This window comes from Meriones unguiculatus, chromosome 11 (assembly GCF_030254825.1).
Source record: "Meriones unguiculatus strain TT.TT164.6M chromosome 11, Bangor_MerUng_6.1, whole genome shotgun sequence".
NCBI classification, from domain to species: domain Eukaryota; kingdom Metazoa; phylum Chordata; class Mammalia; order Rodentia; family Muridae; genus Meriones; species Meriones unguiculatus.
The window spans coordinates 9886477-9905392 of NC_083359.1; the positions used below are offsets into that span (position 1 = coordinate 9886477).

The following is an 18916-nucleotide window of genomic DNA, read 5'->3' on the forward strand; positions in this document are numbered from 1 at the left end:
CTCAGGGACACCAAAACATTAGTGGAGCTTTGGAGTTGGAGCAGTTCAATTTCTGGACTTTGCCCAGGAGGCCTGTGCTGTGGTAAGAACTAATAATATTTATGCTTAGTATGTGAATATCTGCTTTGACTGTAACCAAGTGAAACCATTCCTTCTGTTTGTCTTAACAGCCAGGCTCCCACTCACAGCAGACTACCCTGTTGGATTTAATGGATGCTCTCCCCAGCTCAGGCGCTGTTACCCAGAAAAGTGAGCCCTGGGGTGCTGGGCCCTCTGCTAACCAGACCAACCCCTGGGGTGCAACAGCGGCTCCTGTGAACATTTCTGACCCCTGGCCATCATTTGGTAAATAGCTTGCTCTTGATTTCCTAGGCTTGCTTGGTTGATGGGGAGATGCTTTCTCTCAGCTGGTTGGCTTCCTTGTGGGAGATCAAACTGCTCTGAGCAGGGCTTTCTTGGGGGACAGAGGTGCAGTATCCCTGAATTTTGACTGGTTTTCTGCTTTGGGAAAACAAAAGCCGACTTCCTTACTGCCTCGTCCATGCATCAGAAATTACTTATCCTTGGTATCACTCACATTTCAGTTCTTAGAACTGCATCCAGCTCAAGTTATACATACACAGAGAGAAACCTAAAGTGAGTTGGAAATGAGATCTGCTTACCACCACTACTAATGAAGGGAGGACATGTTTGCTGTTGTTCTTGTTATTTACAGCAATAATAAGTTATTTAATGAATTTTTATTTCTGAGTTTTGCTTATTGGTAAATGTGAGAGATTTTAAATCAAATTTGAAACATGAATAGTAGAGTTGAAAGCAGCAGAATTGGTTTATTCTGGGTGATATTCCTGGCACATGAAGCTTTTTATTTTTTGACAGGGTTTTCTCTGTAGCCTTTGCTGTCCTGGACTTGCTTTGTAAACCAGACAGGCCTCGGACTCACAGAGATCTGCCTGCTTCTACTTCTGAGAGTGCTGGGATTGTGGATGTGTGCTACCTCACCTGGCCACATGAGGTTTCTTAATTGCTGGAAGGGAATTAGGCTTTGTGTTACTGGCCTGGTGCTCTGAGCCCTGTTGGACATGCCTATGATGTGTGTATCTGGGTCTCTTGTAGTTCTTATTTTCCTAAACTGGACCTTTTTTTTTTCTTTGCTCAGTTATGTGGATGCTTGTTAAAGTATACCAAGTGTCAGGCTCTGTCCTGCCATGGGAAGACCCTGGGACACACAGATAATGAATGGTTTCTGTTCTGGTCAGGATGGGGACAACTGGCAGTGGTGCAAACCAGGCTTTGGCAAGGGCCTGTCAGGTCACAGCGGTGAGGTGAGCATCCTAGAGGTGGATGGGCACCGAGAAGCATAGTGACCTATAGAAGAGTGTGTTAGAAGTCTTAGGAATCAGGTAGGGAGAAGGAATCCAGACACAAGGACCTGTGCATTGTGATTTGGGCAGCAGGTAGGGAGGTGAGGGGAAAGGAGTGGGTGTCAGGTTATTCAGGGACTGGTCCTCATCTTGCAAGTGCTTATATTTGGTCTAGAAGCTGTGTCAACCTCAGATGCTCTTTGGCATACTCTTTGCTACAGTGACCATGTGGGGCCTGCCCACTTCCTGGGGCCAAGTAGCGTTGCCTGAGTTCTTAATCCTCGGAGACCAGGAAACCTGTGGTGGTTGTACTCTGAAGAGCTGAATATAGGTTGTGTAAGGCAGATGTCAAAGTACCGTGGTGTCCCAGGGATAGCAGCCTTTCCAGCGGTGGCCTTGACACTGCCTCCCCTCCCCGAATCTGAAACACAGTTCCTTTGTCAAATGATTATTCTTGAGGTCCAGCTAGAGAAGTTGTGATGGGTGGGATCAGGGTCACTTACGGAGAGGCTATGCTAGGAAGTGTGAGGTAGGACACATCCTCCTGTACCAGAGTCCTTTGTTGGCATATGTCCTGTGCCTGTTCTTCAGATGGTGATGAAATTCACCATTTTGACAGTTTTAAACTGGAGTATTTAAAAACAGCAACAACAAAGCAATAAAACAGCTCATTCACAGAGCTGTGTAACTGTTGTACTATGTACAACATTTATTTCCATGACTCCAGAAGGAACCCGGCACCTAGCCACCATCTGCTACTCTTTCCTTGATCCTAAAGACTTGTTGTGGACAGTTCAAATGAATGAAGTCACATCTCTGTAGCTTTCATTTGTTAGAAGTTTGTCTATAGGGTGGCAGCTGTTTAGTCCCTTCCTGGCCAGAAATATCTCCTGTGGACGTGGCACATCATTCACACATTCCACTCCTGTTGGACATTTGTACTGTACTTAGTTTCTGGCCATTGTGAATCTAGTTTTCAAGAGCGAAGATTTGAACTAAAAGCTAAATGATCAGAATCTGTTAGTGTTTAAATGTTGGTGTGGATTAAAACTTTTCTAACATGGGTGCTGCTCATGGATAGCTAACTGAGGGCTGAGCCCTGTGGCGTTTCTCTGTGTACTTGCGCACGCTTGGTTCTCACATATTTGGCTTCATTTGACATATTTTACTCATGGCTGGAGGAATACACAGACCACCAAGGCTCAGAAAGGTGGTTGTTCTGTGCAGGCTCACAGAGATAGTTAAGGAAGGACCAACTCAGAGTTTATGTTAGTACATCCTAGATTGCTGGAAAGTTGTGCATCCTGCTAAGTTAATGTGCATCCTTCTGGCATGAAGACAGCTGTTGAAAAATCTCAGCTATCTACTTTCTTTCCCTCTGACATTGTTTATCCTAATTGAGGTCACACTCAGCCACACATACATTTTCCAGCTTGCTGTGCGGTGTGTGTGCCCAGGGCCCATTGGAAACCATCGTACTCATTCACGTGGTATTCACTGACACTGTGTGGCTAGGCCGCTGGTTCTTCAGCAGCTATGTCCTGTGCAGGCACTATTGAAAAATGCTGCTGAAGTCACTGTTCTCAGGGCCTTGCCTCAGCTTCCTGACCCAGGCAGGTGTTTTGCTTCTTGTACCTTTGAGCTGGCTCCAGAGCGGGCATGTGATTCGGGTTTACTGCTTAGCCTCTGCTAAAACCCAAATGTAGAGCCTCTCCTCAGTCCCAAGATACTCATAATATTAAAGCCTCAGCCCACAGCACAGAGCTGCTCTCTGCATGAAAGGAGTGTTTATCTGAAAGCCACCATTTATAGTGGGTCCCGATATTACCAGTTCTTTCCAAGCAGCACTGGGGACTGCTGAGCCAAGTGGCCTTGGGAGGAAATGCTAAGTCCAGAGGAGGGAAATTGGAGGCTGCCAGGTCAGCGGGGCACTTCCTCTTCTGTTCTAGACACACAAAGCTGCCACCTGGTCTGAAGAGGCCTCACAGCCTGGTAATTCAGAAGGCCTTGGCTGGCTTGTTCCCCTTACTGTCTGCCCACCTACCAGAGCCAAGGCCAGGACTGAGCCTAACTTCCGCAGGGCAATAGCAGGTGTGTTCTGGCTTCTTGATGACCCCAGTATGACTGTGACTGCCGGCTGTGCACATGAATATTCATCTCCCCAGTGGGCTCCCTGTGAATGGATCTACAGAAGAGGCGGAAGCCGCTGTCTCTGAACTTGTTTCCATTTTCCTTTCTCACTCATTTGAGCTTTAAATAAGCCTTTATTTATTGGGTGTGTGGCATGGCAGGATCTACTGATGCCAGGCTCTAAAGGTATAGAAGAGCCTTGTAATGGCCTCACTGCCCTATCTATCTCTTGAGGGCAGCTGGGCCATCCCTGTGTCTACTACTTTTCTTGTGGAGCTAGGAGTGAAGGGTGGCACTCTCTTTATAGAGTACTGGCTATAGGACTGCCTACTTACTTGTGTCTATGGTGTTCTACTCATTTGGCACTAAATTCAGCTCACCAGCTTGCCGAGTCCCAGATATACACACCTAGGACCCCAGTGTCACTTGCAGAATGGAAACTTGATTGCTCGTTTGGGTTCAGATGATCTATGTCATTTGGGATTGGCAAGGGTTTGAGCTGAGCGTGCATTTCATTCCCTGTTCAGAGCTCTGAATTAATTACTTTGTTCCTGCTGGTTCTGCATGCTTACTGCTGGCTCAGGAGGAGAGCATTGCCGGGGTCCAGGCTGGTGGTGGGTAGGCAGGGAAAGCTCTGGAACTTGGACTGTGAAGTATAGGCAGCCTGCCCCCTCACATTACTAATCTTTGTATTGGCTTATTCTGCCTGAAGGACTTCTCCTACAAAGATTTATTTCACTTTTATTTATGTATGTATACCACAAGTGTAGGGATGCGCATGGAAGCCAGAAGAACGCATTGGATCCCCTGGAGCGGGAAGTACAGGTTGCTGTGAGCCACCTGATGTGGGTTCTGGGAAGCAAACTCTATTGTCTGGAAGAGCATCAAGCACTGCTAACCACTGGGCTCTCTCTCCAGCTCCACTCTTGTTTTTTTTTTTTTAAAGGCTTGGGTGTCTGCCTAAGGAGGTGTGGTCACCCTGTTCTCAGGATCCCCTCTTGTCCTATGTTCTGGCTCTTTGCTGCCTATTGTTTTCGGGTTGGTGCAATGATTTGTTTCTTCTTAGGGGCAGGGACCATCTGGGGCTTGACTGGAGGAATGCTGAACAATTGATAGGGTAGAATAAGGCAACTGTGCAGGAGCCCCAGGCTGTGTGCCTGAACTAGGTGGCTCTTGCATGAAAGGGGGGGGGGGGCTTGGAGCAGGACTCTGAGTACATCAGGAGCTCAGATTAGCATGTAGCCTGGCTCCCTTTTGTCTCAGAACAGACCTGCTAAATGTCTGTGCTAGGTCTTCCTCAGAATCTGTGTGCTTAGGGAGACAGTGGTATTTTACTAAAGTTCTCAGGGTTTCTAAGGACAGCGATGGTCCCACGCCTGTGTCCCCAGTTCCCAACAGTGTGTAAGCCCTTGGGATGCTCTCTGTGTGGACTCTCAGTGCAGCCCTGAGAGTGGCATAGAGAAGCTCACTCCGCAGTTCCTGTGTGACTTTTGGAAATTGGGGTTTACTTTAGCCAGGAAGAGTGTCCCTGGTTGTCAGGGTAGTGTCTGACCCCCTTAGACTATGGAAGTGGATGGGGAAGAAAGTAGTAAGGTTTTCTTTGTGAAGGAAAGGACAGTGGGATCTAGAAATGATAGGATGTGTCTCCTTATGTAGGCAAGGAGGAAGGAAAGACAGAAGCAGTCTTCTGATAGGCATTGAGAGTCAGTGTAGTCAGGAACTGTTGGACAGTGAGGTCTCCTCAGCTTGTGTTCCTCGGGTGGCAGCTGAGAGACCAGAGAGCCTTGCAATGGGTGTTTCTTTTGTGTACCTGTAAGGTGCCTGTGAGCAGAAAGAGACCAGAAAGGCATGCTTTGTTACTAGGGCTTCCATGTGGCATTGGTCCTGGGATCTCTGTGTCATCATACCACAGCCCTTCTGGCTTCCTGCCCAGCCCTTTCCCTGGCAAATCATTTCTACCATGTTACTTTCTGCAGTCAGGACAGAGTCATGCTTGATGAGGTATGTACCTTCTTGGGGAGCAGAATAAGGGCTTATTTAACCCTGTAGTGTGAGTTCAACTGAGGCCAGGTTCACAGTCCTGGAAAAGCATCACAAAGACAGAAGAGGATCTTGAAGTGTTAGTTCCAGGCCCATAGGGAAACTAGGAGGCTCTGGGTGAAAGGAGGTTTTGGAAGCCTGATGTTCTGGGGTAGCAATAATAGAGGCAGAAATAGTAGTTGGCAGGCCATGAGGACAGAAAATAATGTCATTTGGGAGTGCTTCTTTGGCAGTGGGTATCATCTAGCTAGCCCACAGCTCTTGGTTGTGTCACTGCAGCAAGCCTGCGTTCATTCCCACCCCTTCTGCACTGTATTAGCCAGTAGCCTAGTCAGACCAGAAGTTAGAAAAGCATGGGGATAGTGACTGCAGTGTCTCAGTAGGACCCAAATAAGTCTGCTGGCATTTTAGAGCCTTGTAGGCATAAAGTTGTGTGGTAGGACGAGACTCCCTACACTTCACCCAAAGTATGGCTATAAGTCTCAGCATCTGTTTCAATTCACTGCTGGTGGAGCTTCAGAGGACAGGTATGCGAGGCTCCTGTCTGCAAGCAAAGCAGAGTATCATTAATAGTGTTAGGGGCTGGCTGTCTCCCATGGTGTGGGTCCCAGGCTGGGCCAGGTATCGATTGGACTTTTGCTCCATCTTAATCCCTACATATCTTGTAGGCAGGGTAAATTTTGGGTGGAAATTTTTGTAGGTGGGATGGTGTTTCCTAACTAAATGACTTTTTATGAACAATACGGAAAAATAAGAGCCAGGGATAGCCAAACTAAGGGATTTGCCATACCAGTTATTAAAAATCATCATCATCATTCCTAGTACTTGAGAGTAGAAATCAGAGGATCAGAAGTTCAAGGTTGGGGTTGGGGATTTAACTAAGTGGTAGAGTGCTTGCCTAGCAAGCGCAAGGCCCTGGGTTTGGTCCTCAGCTGGGGGGGGGGGTGGAGAGGGAGAAGAAGAAGTTCAAGGTGGCGAGGGTGGTGGTGCATGCCTTCAATCTCAGGACTCAGGAAGCAGAGGCAGGCAGATTTTTCTGAGTTCCAGGCCAGCCTGATCTACAGAGTAAGTTCCAGGACAGCCAAAACTACAGAGAAACTCTGTCTGGAAAGAATAAAACAGAAAAACAACAAAAAGGTCATCTTCAGCTACATAGTGAGTTGGAGGCTAGCCTGAGATATGTGAGACTCTGTCATGAGGAGAGAGAAGAGTCGTTATCATATATGTGTGAAGATAATGAATATTGTGCGGAGAAGGAAATCAGTCAGTAGGCCAATGTAGCAGACTAAGGAGCCCCATAATAAACACCTGAAGATCTGAGATGGAATAGTCACTTAATCTATGCTGCTGATGGGAGTTAGTCAGACAAGAGATAACCCTAGAGGATGCTTGATGTAAGATACAGACCTTCAGGAGGAGGGACATGTTTATTAGGGAGCAAAGAAACAAAACTAGTGCAAAATACACTTGTATGTACCACTTTGGTACAAATGGAAGAGCTAGATAACATCAGAAGGTTTGAGGCATCTTCCAGGGCCATAGGACCTGATTAGAGGGTTATAGACTGTTGGAACTAACATGGGAAAAATAGTTCTGGCATTACTTACTGAAAGTGTAGGGACCTGTGACCCAGCAGTTGTCATGTGCGCACAGAACAAAGGGATGTGAACACAGACAGGCAGACACATAAAGCACACTCAGGGACTACCAGAGTGGTCTTTCTCATGGATAAATTTTAGCTACTTCTCAGCAAAGGCTAATTCCACAGATAAAATGTGTAGTAAACAAAGCCAACCATTAAAGAATGCACGCACTTGTGCACACACACACACACACACACACACACACACACCTACCTACCTTATTTATATGATAAATTCAGAAATCTGGCACAGCTATCTAGTATATTGTTTCAAAGTGTGATAAATTAAAGGCAAAGCAGGAGGCGCATTTCACAGCTCAGGGTTCAGGGCATTGTGCAGTGAACCTGGAAATGCAGCAGTGTTTAAACATTTGTCTTCCACAAGAAAGGGCGATTTGTTTCATATTTTCATACAGTGATTAAAAAATCCACACACAGGCTTGACCTTTAAAAATTAGATAAACAGAAATATTTTCTACCCCCACATTTAAAGTCCCCCCTCCCCCCACGTGTGTGTAGGGGTGTAAGGTGGTTCATGTATAGAGGTCAGAGGACAACTAGTGGAAGTTGGTTGGTTCTCTTCGACTATCACCTGAGTCCTAAGGCTTGAACTCACATTGCTAGGCTTGGTTGTAAGCACCTTTACTGGCCCAGCTGTCCCACCAGCCCTGTCCCACTCTTGTGAAGGGCAGTTGTGACCCCCTAAGTTGACCTTGCTGCTCGTAGTTTGAAAGTGTTGTGCTGAAGCTGGTGATGAGCACCCGCCTATTCTGTTCCCTCTTTCCTTGACACTCTACTAGAGCAGAGCCAAGGCTGACGGGAGAGGAGAGTGCCTCTGGGGAGCCAAGCAGGGTCAGATAGAGGCTGCCAAACTTCATGTCTGGGGTGAAGTCTGCATTTGTAGGGGAAGTAGACTTACCCTTATAGGCTCTTTTGGCTTGGGAAACCCCTCCAAGCCTCCTTTGTGGTGGGAAATGTTTAGAAGGTCTTTTAGCTTTGCTCTCTGTGCACTTACTAGAAGGCTGTCTCTAGGCATTTTTGGCAATAGGCTCTGGACTCTTAACTGCGTATTCTTCCTGGGCGGCCTTAGTTGGTAAGGTGCATATTTGTGTGCTGTTATATCCTCTGCCCTCACCCCATGTGTCTAGAACTTTCTGAAGTTACTTCTGAGTTGTTGGTGCCCCCACCCCTGAGTGTGAGGGCTTGGTTTGGCTTAACAATTCCAGGTTACAGTGCATTACATTATTGCACTTAGAAACATTTTTTTAAAATTGATGTGTGTGTGTGTGTGTGTGTGTGTGGCTGTGTGTGTGTGTGGCTGTGTGAGTTTCTGTGTTTCTGTGTACCATTTTTGTGCATATGTCTGAGGCCAGAGGATGTCAGATCCCCTGGGAACTAGAGTTAGACTATTGTGAACATGATATTGTGAGTGCTAGGAACCAAACCCTGGGCATCTACAAAAACAGGGCAAGTCTTCTCTGCTCTCTGGTTCCTGTTCTGAATTTTGACTCTGCTCTGGCTTCTGCAGGTACCAAGCCAGCTGCCTCTGTGGACCCATGGGGAGTGCCTACCACAGCCAGCACGGAGTCTGTCCCCAAGAGCTCAGACCCCTGGGCTGCCTCACAGCAGCCCACCTCCAGTGCTGGGAAAACAGCAGATGCCTGGGGAGCTGCCAAGCCCAGTTCTGCCTCAGGTGATTACTTTGCTTGGCCTGCTACAGCTTTACCATTTCTCCCTTCTCCGGGTGCATGAGCTTGCTGACTGCCCATTTTGTGCGCTTCCCAGATGGGAGCAGGTGTCACAGGCCCTTTTGTATTCCCACACCTGAGAGTGGTGGTGCGTTGGGCCTAAACAGAGTTCTGTGCTTCCTTCTTGGGTGGCAGGCGGACTTCAGGACTTCTTGGGGGCACTTCCCACAGGTGCCATCTCCAGTGTCCAGACCGAACACATATTTCCTACACTTCAAGCCCTTACAGCATTTGGAGTAGGATGGTAGAGGCAGTGGTCGGCTCTCGTGTTTCCTGATCCCACCTGTTGCCTACCTACCAACTGACTGAATATGGCCCCAAGTTTACGCTATGATGTGGAGCACTTGGGAGAAGCCCCTATGGCCAGTGTTAGCCCACTATCCCTATGCAGGTTGGGTACCTGTTGTACTGGGGGATGGAAAGAAATGTCCTCAGTCACCCTCTTGTATGTCCCCTCAGGGTCCTTTGAGCTCTTCAGTAATTTCAATGGTACAGTTAAAGATGACTTTTCTGAATTCGACAACCTTCGAACTTCAAAAAAAACAGGTAGGTAAAGATTGCTTCTATATAACATTTTGTGAATTTGACCACCTTGGTTGATTTTAGAAGTAACATGCATGGGTGTGAGTGAGTGCATGTGTGCACGCGTGTGTTCATATGTGTGTATGTGTGTATAGCTTTTGGGAAGTGGTTCTTTCCTATCATTTCCAAGTGAACTTCCAGCAAATTCTACTGTTTCTGCTCTTGGAATGTTAGGATTATAGACATGAGCCACTGCCTTTTTTGGAAGGGGAGGTGTGCATTCTGGTGCAGCAAACACTTTTATCTATTGAGATACCATGCTGGTCCAATAGTTTGTTTGCATCTTATTAATAAGAATTCAGAAAGAAAAATTAGAAAATGAAAGTAGAAAATAAATGTAAATAAGTGTACATCTATGCTTTGCTGTCAACCCCAAATAACATCTTAATGTTTTTGGAGGATTATGCTATGTAAACTTACGTGAATCTTGCTTTTCTATTTACATATTTTTAAATTAAATTAATTTTATTTGTTCATTTATTTATTGTTTTGTGTGTGTGTATGTGCACTGTTTACAATAGTATACGCAAGGGGTGAGAAGACAGCTTGCTTTGTCCCTGTCTTACAGCTGAGTCAGGGGCCTCAGTACCTCCCCAGGACAGCAGAACCACGAGCCCTGACGTCTTTGAGTCTCAATCCCTGACTTCTGCCTCAAATAAGCCTAGCAGTGCCCGAAAAACACCGGAGTCCTTCCTGGGCCCCAATGCAGCTCTGGTGAACTTGGACTCACTGGTGACCAAGCCTGCTCCACCAGCCCAGTCCCTCAATCCCTTTCTGGCACCAGGTAGGAATGTGCTTCATCAACTCCTGTACTCTCCAAAGCTGACCTCTGACCCTTTCTCCCCTTTCAGGGACTGCTGGCCTATGGCTGGGAAGGGGCAGAACCCTCAGGAACTCTATTACTGCCCATTGTCTCTAGGCCTGGGGAGAGAGGGGGGATGGTTGTAGATGCTGCTGTTTCAAAAAAGCCCTGGAGGGGAGCATGTTGTAGAAGCTGTCTGAAAACTGCCCCAAGCAGGGAAACTCGTACTAGTACCAGCTTTAGGTCCTGTGGAGGTGTTTGCTGCCCAGTGTCTATTACTTGTAAGAGAAGCAGCACCATGGCCCTTTAGCACGAGCCACCTCTGGAGGCTGAAGGGTCTTTGTAATAATGCCTGGCATAGGATTCTACACAGCATGTGCCTAGTACTGCACTGGCCAGAGGACAGGCCCAGTCACTTGACCCAGTACTTGTGGTCTCCACAGCCTGGCTCTGCATCTGACCAGCAATTCTCCAGCCTTTTTCTACCATTTTTACCCATTTCTACCCATGTGCATCACAGCTATAATGAGCTATATAACCATTCTTAAGATTTTTCTCAGTCCCCTTTTTACCTCCAGGCTGTGACCCACTCACTCACCTTGCACATCCTCCTCCTCTTTTCACATCTCTTCATCTAGTACGTCCTCCTTTCCCTTGCTTTGCAAGGGTTCTTTCAGACGTAGGCTTCTGAAGAGTAGAAATGACAGTCCTGACCTGGCTCTGTGTCTCAGGGGATTAGAGGACTTTATTCTTACAGATCCTGGCAGAGGAGGGTGATCTCTAGAAGCTGAAATTTGGGGCCTGTGGGCAGAAACAAGATCTGTAGAATTTCTAGGTTCTACCCCACCCTGAGTGGTAGAAGGCATGTTATCTCTAGAGCAAGGTTGCCTGTGGGTAGAGCTGGTCAGGACCTGGGTCCTCAGCTAGTCTAGTGCCCATTCTTGCCCAAGAGACTCTTATCCCTAGTGCCAGAGTACAAGAGCTGTCAGGGGTTCCAGCACTGTGGGAGGCCTTGCTTAAAAACCTGTCGTAGACTTTAGGTATCATGGCCTTCCTACAAACCTGCTATGGGACTTTAGGGTCGTGGCCAGATTGAGGTAGTTTTGGCAGATATCTGGGCCCCATGGGTAGACCTGCATCTGCCATTCCCGAGGAGTTGTCTTTGGTGAACCTGAGGTCGCATCAGACCCCATAATGATCCTGGTAGAAATCCACGGAGAGTGGGTCAGGGAGAGTGCAGCAGCTTCCTCTTTGTTGTGGTGTCTCATGCCACCCCTTGATGAGCAGACCATGTTGTTGTGTGGGACCTAACCGGCTCAGAGACTTATTGCCACAGTACATATACTCTAGAAAGACCCACCAGCCATTTTACCAACAGGTAGAAGAGCCTTTTGATTGAGGGAGGTTTTGAGGAAGCTGAGTGCCACTGACTTCTCAGCAGCAGCCTCTCAAGCCTTCATGGTGCCAGTTTGTACATTCTGAGACACTGCAAGGCCTTTTCCAGGCACCTGTAGCCACAGCTGGCAGACAGAATGAGAGAGCAGGACAGCTGACAAAAGCCTGGGTACCCACTTTTCAGAGGTGCTAGAATGTCCAAGCCAGTGTGCTTTTGGTTCTGCCTTGTTTATCTTTGTACCCCTGTACAGGTCCCACACTCCTCACAGCCATAGTCTGGAGATGTTTGCATTGTCTCCTGGGGACTCTACTGTACAGAAACACAGCCCTGCCCTACAGATCAGTGTAGAAAGCCAAATGTGGAGGCAGGAGTGGGGGTTTGCACATGTGTCCTGAAGGGATGGTGCCTTCCAGTGGCTCACTGTGTTCTTGCTCTTTCACCAGGTGCTGCTGCCCCAGCCCCTGTCAACCCCTTCCAGGTCAACCAGCCCCAGCCGCTGACACTGAACCAGCTTCGAGGGAGCCCTGTTCTGGGAAGCAGTGCATCCTTTGGGTCTGGTCCAGGGGTGGAGACTGTGGCCCCCATGACCTCAGTAGCCCCACAGTCAGCATTGGGGCCCAGTGGCTCCTCATTGACACCACTGGGCCCTACAGCAATGAACATGGTAGGCAGTGTGGGCATTCCCCCATCAGCAGCTCAGGCAACGGGCACAACAAACCCTTTCCTTCTCTAATGCCCAGGCTGGGACTTGCCTGAGTGAACACCCAGAGTGCCGAGCCCAAGGATGTCAAGTGGGGACTCTAATTTGTGTAGTGGCTGAGAATATGGTGGTAGGGGGTTAGAGCTTTGGGCCCAGCTTCCTGGTGAAAGGGTGGTTGTTATAGTCCAGACCTTCAGGCTGGGTGCAGGTGGGTGACCCCACCGTCCTCGCTGGGCCCCTGTGTCTCTTCCTAAGTGCTCAGCTCTAACCTTGCTCCACTGAGGTCTTGAAAGGAGGAGGTGTTATCAGTGTTGCCCAAGATTCTGGGATGCTGTCTAGCCCAGGACTTGGGACAGTCACATTGTGTGCGCCCCATCCCCAGCAATCTTCAGGGTGTGGGCAAGGTGAAGCTCTGGCCCCACTCGACACTGACCGTTGGGAAGTGGTTGTGCATATTTTATTTTCCTTTGGCTCATGTGAGTCCAAGGCAAACACTACTACCAGGGTGGAGCTTTAAGCTGACTGGAGCGCGACCCTGCCCCGGGCTCTGTGCTTGTGCACGTTTGCACATTTTGTTGAGTACAGTTTCATATTTGAGTTTGCAGAATTATCTAATAGTCTTTTTTTGGCTAATATTTTTATAACGTGGTTCTTATTTAACTGTCTAGTTTTGATAGAATTGACCAAGTCTGGCTGAATTAAGGTCTTGGCATGTATTATTTTAGTGGTCTAATTTCTCTTATTTATGGTTATAACTGTAAGAAAACTTTAAAAGAAGAGATATTTGGATGACAAAAATATGCCTTATGGAAAACTAAGCAAATTCTTTATAGGAAAAAAACATCGAAATTAGATTACACAAAAAGAATTTTATTAAAACAAAACAAAAACTTCCAATAGTAACAAAAACTTGCAGCCTCCAATTGCCTTTTTCCTTTCTTCAGTTCTTTTGATGAATTACCAAATCAACTGACTCATTGGCATTTTTGCCTAGATCTGAGAGGCTTTTTGCTACTAGTGTATTGACATCTTAATGTTAAAAGGAAAAACAACGCATGATTGTGACTTGCCAGTTTTTATCAACTAATTCCTCTCTTTGTACCTGGCGTGCAGGGATTGCCAGGGACTTCTGTTTACTGCAGACCAGAAGTGTGGCTGGCTGCCCCGTCGCCATGCTCAGGTTAATGAGATTGTGGGAAAATCGGGGGTGATGGTGCACTTCTGGGCCCATAGGTCACCAGGGATGGTCCCCTAGATGAGTCAGGACAGGGACCCTGATCTGTTTGCCTACCAGCTCCAACTCAGGCTGCTCACCAGGAAGTAACCACATCCTATACTGGAGAAGAAAACATCCTCCCATGAAGTAGGTTTTTAACAGACGTGCACTGATACTACTCTTTCTCTCCCAACCTCTTGCTGTCCCCACTCCACTCACTGTTAAAGAAGTGTTAAATCCTGAACTAGAGACCACAGACTTGCTTTTCTTCAGAGAAAGGACTGCCCCTTGTTGGTCCTGGCAGTTTGTGTGGCTGGCCTTTCTGCCTTGTCTTGCAATATGGACTTCTAACCTTAAGCTCCAAGGACATCCAGCCACCTGCCAGCCCCTCTGCGTCCAGAGAAAGTTTGGCCTTCGGCACCCACTTGGTCGACTCGGTGGTTACTGTTTGAGGGAGGCTGCACTCTAGACCTCCTGAATCTAAGAGCCCACGTGCGGCTCCTAGGCCCCACAAGCCGACAGCCCTTCCTAACTACCTATCCCTCCTAGAACCTGAGGCCCCGCAGTATGCCTGGGCCCTGCTCTTTAGGAAGGCTAATGACTGGGCATCAGAGAGGTGCAGGCACCACAGACAGGGGAGCTGGCACCGTTCTAGATTTCGCATCCTTCAGATTGTATGGGCCAGGGCCAGAACTGCCTGCTGGGGGCCAGTGATTATGCTGCGAAGACAAGAGCCCTTCTGGCTGAGGCCCCATTCCAATAGCCACTAGGCTTCCTCTACCCACAGGCCATCCAGCGCATGTCCCAGGTACCTGCTGCACTGATCATGAAGCCACTGGCCACTGCCATGTGTGTTGCACACGTGCCACCATGCCCTTCCTGATGAACACCCTGAAGGAAGTCACCCAGCTGTTTCTCAGTCCCAGGGCTGGTGGTTGGTTTTAGATTTATGTTGACTGTTGATACTTATTTACTGTATAAATATAATTTATCATTTGTATCATGATGTGGTTTTTGGCTGTGTCCTTTGCCTGTCTTGTCTTTACCCTCCAGTGTGATGAAAGATGGCAGGGCTGGCTAGGGAAGCAGCTTGGTGTGCAGCAGGCCACCACCCTTCCCTAGTGCTTGAGCCTCAAGGACAGGCTCAGGTCTGCTTTTGGTGGACATTGCCATAGTCTGACTGAAAGCTGCACTGGGCAATGTTGACCCAGATCCATTGCCCAGGCTGTCAGTTCAGGGGCCAGTTTTCGGTGTGCTTTCGTGGTTTCCCATTCACTTCCTGTCTTAATCAGGGTTATGAAACACCATGACCAAAAGCAACTTGAGGAGGAAAGGATTTATTTGGTTTATGCTTTTGTATCAGTGTTCATCAATAACACACACACACACACACACACACACACACACACACACACACACACAGAGGATGGGGGGCCCAGTTTTCTGTGTAGCCCTGGCTGTCCTGGAACTAACTTTGTAGATCAGGCTGGCCTCAAAAGAAATCAGATGTGCCTGCCTCTGCCTCCCAAATGCTGGGATTACAGGCATGTGCCACATCTGGCTTGGTTTAGCAGGAACCTCGAGGCAGGAGCTGAGGCAGAGGCCATAGAGTAGTACTGTATACTGGCTTGCTCAACCTGTTTTTTATAAAACCCAGGACTGTCAGCCCAGGGGTGACCAACAATGGGCTGGGCCCTCACTTAACTATCACTAATTAAGAAAATGCCCTACATGCTTGCCTGCAGCCTGATCTTAGGGAGGCATTTTCTCAGTTGAGGCTCCCTCCTCTCCATTGACTCTTAGCTTTGTGTTAAACTGACATAAAATCAGCCAGTACATTTTCTTTCACATGTCTGCCGCAGAAACATTGTGTCCTGAAAAGCTTCAGTCTCTCAGATGGGTACATACCCTCTGCGTTGCAAATGGTAGGACACAGGCTTGGTTAGCAGGTTGCCAGTTACTGTTACAGGTAGTCCCCTGGGCACCCAGGTCTTCATTCAGCCTTGCCTCCTCAGAACAGAAGGCGGCATTGGCCCTTTCTGCGTTCAGCTCAGGGTCTAGGGTTTACGGGGGCGAGCTTCTCCAAGCCAGGCTCCCTGCATCTCATAGCCAGCTGTGCATCGAGGTGAGTGACACTGCTGTCAGTGACTACAACACGAGGGCCCTGTGAGGCCTTCCAGCCCAGGAAAAGGCCTGGGGTGGCCTCAAGCTCTGTTCTGCAGGTGGCCCGTCCTTTGAGTAAGCAGCTGGGAGCCAGCTCTTTGCGTGAACATGGATATTGCCAGTCAGGGCTTGTTCCGAGTGTCAAGCTCATGGATTCTGTGGGTTTTGTACTGGCTAATTTTGTGTCTACTTGACACAAGCTGGAGTCATTGGGAGATGAAGGAGCCTCAGTTGAGAAAATGCCTTTATAAGACTGGACTTTAGGCAAGCCTGTAAAGGCATTTTCTTACCTACTAATCAATGGGGGTGGGCCCAGCCCACTGTGGATGGTGCCACCCCTGTGCTGGTGGCTGTGGGTGATACAAAAAAGCAGGCTGAGCTGTCATGGCCACTGCCTCAAGGTTCATGCCCTGCTTGAGTTCTTGGCCCAGACTCCTTTCGGTGATGGTGTGTGATGTGGAACTGTAAAACAATAACCCCCCGCCCCCCAAGTCTGTTTTTTGGTCATGGTGTTTATTCTAGCAATAGAAATCCTGACAGGAGGCTAATTCCCTCAGAACCATAGCAGGCTTTTAGCTCTTTGCTTCTGTTTTCCATGGACACATACTCTTTTTTTTATTTTTTCCTTTTGATGGTTGTGTTTTTTTGTTTGGTTCTGTTTGAGACAGTTTCTCTGTTACAGCCCTGGCTGTCCTGGAACTCACTGTAGACCAGGCTGTAGATCCACCTGCCTGTGCGTGTTAGGATTAAAGGCATTTGCCACCATGACTGGCGCATCATTTGTTCTGTACTACAAGACTAGGTTTTTAATTTTCAGTCTTACCATTTCCTAACCTTTTTAAAATCATTTTTATTGTGTATGGGTGCTTTGAAAGTATGTCTACACTGTGTGCTTGTCTACTGCCCTTGGAGGCCAGAAAATGACACTGCACCCCCTCAGATTAGAGTTACTTCAGCTATGAATTATTCTGTGGTTGCTAGGAATTGAATCCTGCTGTAGAGGGCAGCGAGTGCTCTGTGTTGAGTTCTCTCTCCAGTTCTTTCCCAATCTTATGATGCTAAATGTTTTTTAGCTTTCTCTGTTGTTGTTCCTTTTTGTTTTTGCAGACTGGCCTGTTCCCCCCGACCCAACTTTTTGTTTTTCTGGCACATTCTACTGTCCTCCCCAAGAACTGTTGGTTCAACCACAGAACCTGCCTTGAGCTTTGCCAGTGGCTCTTTGCTGTTCAGTAGGTGTGTTGTACTCTTCCTGCCTAGTACCTGCCTGGTGGGGAGACTGTGCCATATGTATACTGTGACTTAGTGGATTTTTTTCTGGGGTGTGTGTGTGTGTATGTTTTGTTTTCCCCTTCCAAGACAGGGTTTCTCTGTGTATCTGTCCTAGAACTCACTTTGTAGACCAGGCTGGCCTTGAACTCAGGTATTTGCCTGCCTCTGCCTCCCAAGTGCTGGGATTAAAGGTGTGCACCACCATTGCCTGTCTTAAATGTGTAGCCCAGGCTGGCCTTGAATTCGTAATCCTCCTGCCTCTGCCTCCTTCAGCAAATCCTACCTGGGTAAGCGATCCCAACAGGCACCCTCTGGTTTTGTCATTGTAGGAGTTTTCTTTTTCTTTTCTTCCCCAGAGCTGAGGACTGAACCCAGGGCCTTGCGCTTGCTAGGCAAGCACTCTACCACTGAGCTAAATCCCCAACCCCACCTTCTGGTTTTAATCACAGCATTAACTCATTCCTTGAGACAGTTTTCTGTGTCAAGAGTTCATGCAGGAATAAGTCGTCTACTCCCTTCTGTTCAGGACAGAACATAATAAAATTCCCCCACAAAACGTCTAGCAGGGGTGTCCTTGCAGTGCTCTTCTGGCTGGAATCTGACAACTGACTTCTCTCACCATGCTGCTGCCTTCAGTGTAGGCCTCCTCAGGCTTCATGGACAAGAGCAAGGCCACTCTGGAGGTTTAAGGGGTCAGAATTCCTATGTGATGAAAAACCTTTCGTCATTTTGTAACTATACCAAGAGGCCTAGGAGATGTAGTCTGGTTTGGCCAGGAAAAAGTGAACAGTCTGGTAGATGTCACCTATGTGACAGTAGGTGAAAGATAAACCTGGTGTCATGTGCCTAATGGTCACATAGCTAGTAACCACCCACATTCTAGACATGCTCCAGCCATTGGCCTCCAGTGTTACTGTATGGTTTCTCATCCTGACTGGCAAGAGGCTTTTAGGTGACAGTACCTTTCTGTGCCTTGACTAGGGTTGGGGTATGCATTCATTGAAACTGTAGGTGCAGTACTGATCTGTATGCATGTGTTGCTTGCAAATACTCACTCGAAAGACTAATAGCTAATACAGAGCCCTGGTGAATGATGGCATGCTGCACTATATAGCAGGTGATACGTGAAGCCCAGGGTGGACTGGAGTAGAAAAGTGGACCAATGTGAAAATGCAAATACAGCCGCTGTCCTTTGGTATCCTAGGTGGTTAGAACCCTACTGGGACACCAAAATGTGAGGTCACTCCAACCCCTGTGCAGGCTGTGGTGTTTGCATAGTGCTCACCCTTATCGCCTGTGCTTTAAGTCACCTCTAGATGCCTAGCAGTACCAAACAGTGATCAAGAATGGAGTCTGCGTTTCTGTAATGTTTGGTTTGTGGTGGCCCTGGAACCTTGAATGTGGAACCTGCAAACAGACTGCAGGAAAATGTCCACAGACTGTTGGTGGTGGGTGTTATTTACTGTGAAGTCATTTCAACTTCTCTGTGCTTAAATAGCTTCACAGTGTTGGAGAAAGGGACCTTTGCATACAAGAGGGCAGCACATCGTGTCAAAACTTTTGGCAGATGAGTCCATAGTGGCTAGGGCCAGAGATAGCCTGGAAGGGGGCAGAGATTCTGAAGTTGGAATGGCCACTTGATACGATTGTTGGGCAGGAGACCTACAGTGGAATGAGGTGAGATGCAGGGGGACATATGAGGGGCTCCTGACCCAAGAGCTAAGTGAAGGCTGAAACCAATGACCCTGAGGAAAAAAGAAGGCAATGCTCCTTGTGAATGTGACGTCCAGGGGGAAGTGCAGGGATTTTTCTGGGCATGTTCTTTGAACGGTAGCATCTCCAGGGTAAGAGGAGGCACTTGAGG

General features: G+C 47.9%; 1 protein-coding gene across 11 annotated transcripts in view; it reads left to right on the plus strand.

Annotated features, from left to right (window-relative positions):
• Epn2 (epsin 2) overlaps positions 1-14298 on the plus strand; it is a 56547-nt gene extending 42249 nt beyond the window's left edge. For 7 of the 11 annotated variants that reach the window (XM_060363576.1, XM_060363575.1, XM_060363579.1 and 4 more), the window contains 6 exons: positions 171-345; positions 8705-8869; positions 9384-9470; positions 10075-10290; positions 12148-12368; positions 13518-14298. In XM_060363576.1, coding sequence (XP_060219559.1) covers positions 171-345; positions 8705-8869; positions 9384-9470; positions 10075-10290; positions 12148-12368; positions 13518-13589 — 936 coding nt within the window. In that variant the 3' untranslated portion in view covers positions 13590-14298. Of the gene's footprint in view, positions 1-170; positions 346-8704; positions 8870-9383; positions 9471-10074; positions 10291-12147 lie in introns of all 11 variants that reach the window. The other 4 variants (XM_021639162.2, XM_021639164.2, XM_021639165.2 and 1 more) reach the window with 1 other exon arrangement.
• The last annotated feature ends 4618 nt before the right edge of the window (positions 14299-18916 follow it).